The sequence below is a fragment of the Rhinolophus sinicus genome, chromosome 2, assembly GCF_057876585.1.
Source record: "Rhinolophus sinicus isolate RSI-liver-muscle chromosome 2, RSI-T2T, whole genome shotgun sequence".
Taxonomy (NCBI): Eukaryota; Metazoa; Chordata; class Mammalia; order Chiroptera; family Rhinolophidae; genus Rhinolophus; species Rhinolophus sinicus.
The window spans coordinates 87535044-87541836 of NC_142502.1; the positions used below are offsets into that span (position 1 = coordinate 87535044).

Consider the following 6793-nt stretch of genomic DNA (forward strand, 5'->3'; position numbering starts at 1 on the left):
GAATAAGCGAGCCCTGCTGTGTGGCCGAGACTGTTCCAGGCTGGGATTCTGAAGTGCATGCGCTTCGAGACAGGACGGGCCTGGCGTAGTCAACGAAGTACAAGCGTGATGGGAGTAAGAGGGGAGAGTAGGAAGAGGAGGTCAGAGAGGTGATAGGGGGCCCGAGGGCATGTACCCTGCAGACCCCCGAAAGCAAGTTGTCATTGACTGAGAAACATGAGAACCACGGGAGGGTTTTGAGCAGAAGAGTAAGTGATCTGACTTCATCTTCCAGATTCACTCAAGTTGCTGGTTGTCACCAGACTGAAAGGGGAGACAAGGTTTGGAAGCAGGGACACCAAAAGGGAGGCTGTTGCAGTTATCCAGGCGAGGACGGGTGCGGGTCTGGGCTGCGCGGTAATAGCGGAGTTGGGCTGTATTGGGAAGGTAGAGCCGATAAGATCTGCTGACAGATTACAAGTGGGATATGAGAAAAAGAGGAGTCCGTCAGGAATGACACCAGTCTTTTTGGCCTGACCAAATGCTCCTCTTGAACTCTCCTTGTCTGATGTTTTTGTCACCAAGATACATTTATCTGTACTTTGTTTTCATGGATCCCCTACCGATCAGGCCCACCTTTCTCTTTCCCAGCAGGTTATTCTTCCCTGAAGGCTGTGAGACCTCACCCTGGGCGACCTTTTTTCCACACCCAGCCGAGAAGCACTCCTGGGTTGATCCCACGGCCTCCAGCCGCCCAGCCAGTGCACGGTCGGACAGACTGGGCTGCTAAGTACGCATCTCGGCGGTGATGGTCATGAAGCCCTTTGTGGGAGGAAGCAGGACACTGTCCCCCAGCCAGCTGGTGTTCTACCTGTGAGACACTTTCGGATGGTGTGAAAGCAAACACTTTATAGTTATTCTTCTGATCTAAGACATTTCAATATTCTTTTTTAAAGTTTTTTTTTTGAAAATATTGGTTTGAATGTAATACCCTGTTTTTGTACAAAATTATTTTATTCTAAAACTGGGTCCCATTATTTTCTTAAACTGCAGCATTTTGTATATATGGATTATGTTTTAGCATTTTATACAGTCAACTTTGTAACAAACTTTTTAAAGATTAATTGATTTTCTTTCGGGGTTCCAGATAATATTTTATACAGATTTTTTAAAATGTAATAATATTGACGCAGTATTGCAACAGGGGTGCAATTTAAGGCTACGTGATAAAGGGTTATTTACTCCATGTGTGCGGATATTTGTGAAGTGGTTAAATTTTAAATGTGGCACATTCAGCACGTGGGGCTTTCTTGGACTTTCGTGACATTTCTCAATGTCACGTTATTGGTTTGATTTTTTTGATACCATTGTGCCATTCTGGAAGTACTGCTATGTAATTCACTTTGTTTAGTTTTTGTTCCCCAGGTGACAGAACTCTAAGTAAATAATTTTTGAAATTTTACAACGTCCTTCATCATGGTTGGAGCTATCCAAATGAAACCAGGCGTCACCATGCTATGCCATTACATTCTATCTCTTCCATATTTGAAATGAGATTGTATAAGCACTCAGAAAAGGGAAGCTTTTCAAGCCACAAAAGTCTCCGCATAAAGGTTCATATAGTCAATTAAACTGATATCCCTGCCAAAATGCATGACCAAAAAGTGAAGTTTCAAAGCAGCAGATTTTTTTTTTATTATAATAACTGATAGAATTTACATTCAGCTCAGTTCTCCAGGCGAGGAACAGACAATGAATAATCTTCTGTCACAGCCAAAATCTCAGGGCAGTTTGGGGAGCAGAAAAGATTTATTGCAGAGGTTCCACTTAACCCAGGAAGTCACAGTTACCATGAGGTTAGTGTCATGGTGTGCCACATTTAAACTCTTAACCCTTGTGTAGTTTCTTTCAACAGTGAGAACTCTATTTGTTGGCTGCGGCTGTTCCATTGAGAGGAATGTTTACAGCAGTTTTGAAAATGACAAAGCCAGTTTGGAGACAGAAAAAGACAAAAGGTCCACTCTCATCCACCTCTGTAGGGCACATGTGCCTCCACTCACGGTTACCTGAAAGGCAAGAGGAAAGGTCATCAGCAGAGAACATGATATAAATTCAATAGTGTGTTGACTCATTCTCTCAGGGCTCAAGCTACTCTCATTTGATTCCAGGTTCCAGGATAGAGGTAGTTGAACCATACGAAATTGACATTTTCATAGTTTAAAATGAATATGGGCACTTTGATGTGGTTCTACCTATTAAGTTGGCAAATTATTACTTCGATGTCCTATTAATACATTGTAGCCTGAACCAATTACCATAAGAGCCCTAACCTAAAGCAGGGAGTAATTTCTGTTTTGGAGAATCTGATTCAAACATGTACTTGACCAAGCGCTATGATCACTAGGGGCAGGAGAAAAGCACATAATGGATGTGGTTCGATAGGTAACATTTTCCTGTTAACAAACTGGCAGCAGAGCTTCAGAAAATAAATATGTATGTGTAAGCACAACTTGAAGCTGAATTCATTTCTGTATTATAGTCTCAACTCATTATCTAAAGCAACAGAAAATGTGTTTTCCGAGATGAGTCCTTTACTGAGGTTAATATTTATTTTCCCTTTCTGTATTATGTATACAAAGTAAGTTAATCTGTACCCTTACCCAGCTTGCCTGGAAAGCTGGGTTTAAATTGTAAATACCCCTTAGTGAAGCATATGGATTGTGAATACCATATTCTTGATACTCTAGCTTATGTTAAAATCATTACATGTTTTAAAATTGAAAAACCTAGTTACCTGGTTATTACACAATATAAAGTGGTTTTTCTAATACTTTTATAGGGCCCAAATTCAGAAAATATTTCACTTTTCTTTCTCTTTTGCTTTCCTTTGTTTATCAGCAAACACCTTCCCTTGGGAAGCTAAACGTGATTATTCATATGAAAGTCAAGAAGCTGATGTGCAGTTGAGAAACCTAGAAGACTGAAAAATAAACAATGTAAATTCTAAAGAACTAGCAACATCCTATAAAGTACTCGTTTTTTTCTCCCCGAAATGGGTAAAGGACAAATTGTATATACAAGCCGTTTACTATAGAAGGGAATAGTGACCATTTCCTGTTAAGTGAAAATAAATGCTACCCGTCATATGTATTTTTCAGTCACTGTAGAATTATTAAACGAACTGCAAGACACCACAATGAATGATGAGTTTAATTGTACCTCCATGACTATACCTCATTTCCAATCAGAAAGCTTTCTGGGACATCAGGAAACGGTACAGGGATGGCTCTCATTCTGTGCCCAAAGGTTCAGTGATGGGGACACATGGAAACTGCAAGGAAACTGCACGGGCACAAAAACCACTGTTGGTGTGATTGTTCATTTTACAATGAAATCACATGAATTTCTAAGCCCTCACCCAGCTCACGTATGGTAGGATTTAAATAAGAAGAAAATTGATTTTCAGACAATTTTTTAGACGTAGCTCTTGCCAAAAGGACTATATACACTTAATAAATTGACGCTCTGTCATCTTCTGGAGTTATCAGAAATTGAATATAATCAAAGCAACACATGTAAAACAAAACCATTCTTGTTTTGTCAAGAATTGTTTTAAGTACAACTACCAGTACTGTTGGAGTTCATGGGCACCATGTTTTCTCATGAAGTAGCATTTCCCTTCCATCAAGCCATTGTTTTGTGCCATTTAGGAGAGAAAAAGAAAGAAAGCAGGCTGTATGTTCCAACTCAGCATGACCAAAAGCAATGTGTTTATAAGAAAACATTTGACATACTATTATATATTATTTAAGCATACTGTAGCAACGTGTTTGTTTAATATATGTGGTTAATTTTTAGAATTATTTTTACAATTTCCAACCAAAGTCTTGTATTTTATATAATTTATTGTGAGGACCTTTTCATGGAAACCATTACAAAGACAAACTGGAGGCTACTATCACATTAATCTGTATTACCAGTTTCTTATAGACACGGTGCTAATATGAACTTAAAATGACCTGAACAGTTTTTCTGATCTCAGCTATCTCAGCACTGGTAGCAGTGTAGTCACTAGATTTGATTACAAGGGAGTAACTGAGAATATAAGTATTTATAAAGCAAATAAATATTCATAATGGTGAGAAGATAGGAGGACAGAAAATCACTTACGCAAGACCCATCTGAAATAAAATGTTGCTTTTTGAATAGTTCATCCCTACGGTGTTTAAAAATGTTAACTACATTTGCAAAAATTCTGCTCCAAATAAAGTTACGGTTTAAGAAAAATAGATTTGTGTTCTGTTTTTGTTTTCCTGTTCTTCCATCAAAAGATAACATTAGTATTTCCTAATTTGGAATTTTGATACTTTGTAACTTCTCCTTAATGCAGAAGTGTACACTTAGCAGTATGAAAAGTTATCCTGCAATGTGTAAATTTTTGTTTGCTTGTTTTTTTTAATTTAGCTTTTAGTAAGTGAGGTGACTAGGATATTAAAAACAAAAATGCAGGTCAAAACTTCCTGTGGCTGATTTCATCATGATTAGTGCCTACCTTATGTTTTCAGTTTTCACAACACGCTCGTGTACAATCTAAACCTTCAAAAGAAACTCATAACTTCATGAATTGCGTATAGGATTCCACAGGAAATTCATTTCCCAACATTCTTGGAATCCTTGACAGAATTTTTGTAGGAATACAATTTATCAATCAAACTTGTATTGGTGAATCCCTAAATGTGTCCCTCATCATCAGACCTGACCTGATCAGCACTTATCTAATCTTTTGGTACATGTGCCCCTTCAGAAGCCCCAAAGGTTCAAACTCTCAACCATCCTTCCTGTTGTAAAAACCTGAGGTTAGAATAGGGTCTGACTGCCTTCATTTATAGCTAAGGCTGAATTTAAGCCAATTATTTCCCTCCTCCTGTAGTATTTACATATCAAGCCTCTCTTAAACTGGGATTGGAAGCTCTTGATTTTTGTTAAGGCAATTTTATGTGCTACTGAGTGGGTGGGCAAAGGTGTAAAGGCAGAGAGGACTTCCCAGGTCCTCTGAAAATATATCAGATAGGTAGGTAGACATTATGAGTAAGACTGTCCCAGACTGAGAATGACTCCAGGAGGCTCCAAAAATAGAATGATTTCTGGGGCTTCCAAGGAATAAAATGAAGGGTACCTGTCAGAATGGCAGAATTATTATAACAGGACTTCTTATTTCTCCACAAGGCTGTGTGATTAATAGAGTCTTAGGATACTGCCTTAGTTTCTCTTTCAGGTAAACAAGATTGCTAGGATGAAGTGACTCCAATTTATTAGGGTGGACATACGAAGTTGTCATTTGCGTAGGTTAGAAAAAATAGTGGGATATCAGTAATTTGATACGGTTCAGCCAATAAGAAATAAGAAAATGGAGATAAGGCTTTGGCTTACTAACTGCTGAATAATAATGTTTGTCTTATCTGGTTCAATAAAAGTGAATCCTTGTAGAAAGATGGTTTGGAAAAAATGAATAAAGAATGGTCACTTTCAGCAAGGTTGGAAAATAGGACTTCCTAGCTATGTTAAACTGAGTAATATTTGTGTTAGGTCAGAATTAAGACGATGAAATTGAACATATTTCATTTCTTTTGAAGTGACTTTTCTGACTTTCGGGGTGCCCATCTCTTCTTGATTTGCTTCATTTCTTACTTTACATACTTCCTCTGGATAAACTCATCCTTTTGCTGCCAGTTTGATCCATTTCAGTCCTTTCTTCTGATTCATCACTGGCTTATACAACTGGCTAGTGGACATTACGAATTGGATGGCTCATAGGAATGAAAGACAAATCTCATTATTATTTCCCCCCTAACTTGTCCTCCACTATGCTTTATGGAGCTAGAAACCAAGGAGTCATTCATCCATTTTATTCCCTTAATACCTACTCTATGCTAAGCATTATTGTAAGAGCAGGATATACAAAAATATATTGTTAAAAATATGAAAATTCCTAACGTGGAATTTACATTCTATCAAATCTACAGACAACAAAATAAAATATAAAGTATGTTAGATGACAATAAATGTTACTAGACGAGGGTGGAAAAGAAAATGAGTGTGTGTGTGTGTGTGTGTGGTGGGGGCGGGGGCATCATTTTAGACTTTTTCACTTCCTCCCCTAGCACCCTTCTCCCTGATTAGTAAATCCTTTACCTTCCACTTCCTCAATATCTCAGCTTTTCTTACCCATCTTCTCCAAACTCACAATGCTACTTTAACTCACAAGGACATTTAATAAGTCTCTCTTTTGCGACCCCACACTGTCCCGATTCATTCTGCACACTTCTGCCAGAGAAATCAATAAAATCTGACCGTATTGCTGCAAGTACTCAGCACCACAGGCTTCTCAAGAGGTGCTCTTAAGAGCCCCTCTTGGATGAAAACAATAATCAGCAACATCTATAGGCTGAGAAATAGCAGAAGCTGCTAAGGGTAAAAATTTGAAGTCCTTTTGAAAATATAACTTATGCCTATTTTGATTTAATTGCAAAAGAAAGGCAGACTGCCACGTGCAGCGCCTCATTTGGATGTGTCTGGAGTCTTGGAAGCTTGACTACCCTACGTTCTCCTACAAATGGACCTTGAGAGCTTGTTTGGAGGTTCTAGCAGGGGAGCGCAGCTACTCGTATACCCTTGACCGAGAAGACGGTCCTCTCCTCTATCGGGGAAGGTCGTCCTCTTCGACCGAGCGCGCAGCTTCGGGAGGGACGCACATGGATCGGTGAGGGAGGAAGGGGACACCCGCCTAGCCAGCCAGATCAGCCGAATCAACCCT

At 39.0% G+C, this 6793-nt stretch overlaps 1 protein-coding gene across 2 annotated transcripts in view; it reads left to right on the forward strand.

The window, feature by feature from the left end:
* CILK1 (ciliogenesis associated kinase 1) overlaps positions 1-4268 on the forward strand; it is a 34670-nt gene extending 30402 nt beyond the window's left edge. The window contains exon 13 of one of the 2 annotated variants that reach the window (XM_074333078.2): positions 631-4268. In XM_074333078.2, coding sequence (XP_074189179.1) covers positions 631-788 — 158 coding nt within the window. In that variant the 3' untranslated portion in view covers positions 789-4268. The remainder of the gene's footprint in view (positions 1-630) is intronic. The other variant, XM_019734666.3, reaches the window with a different exon arrangement.
* Positions 4269-6793: the final 2525 nt, after the last annotated feature.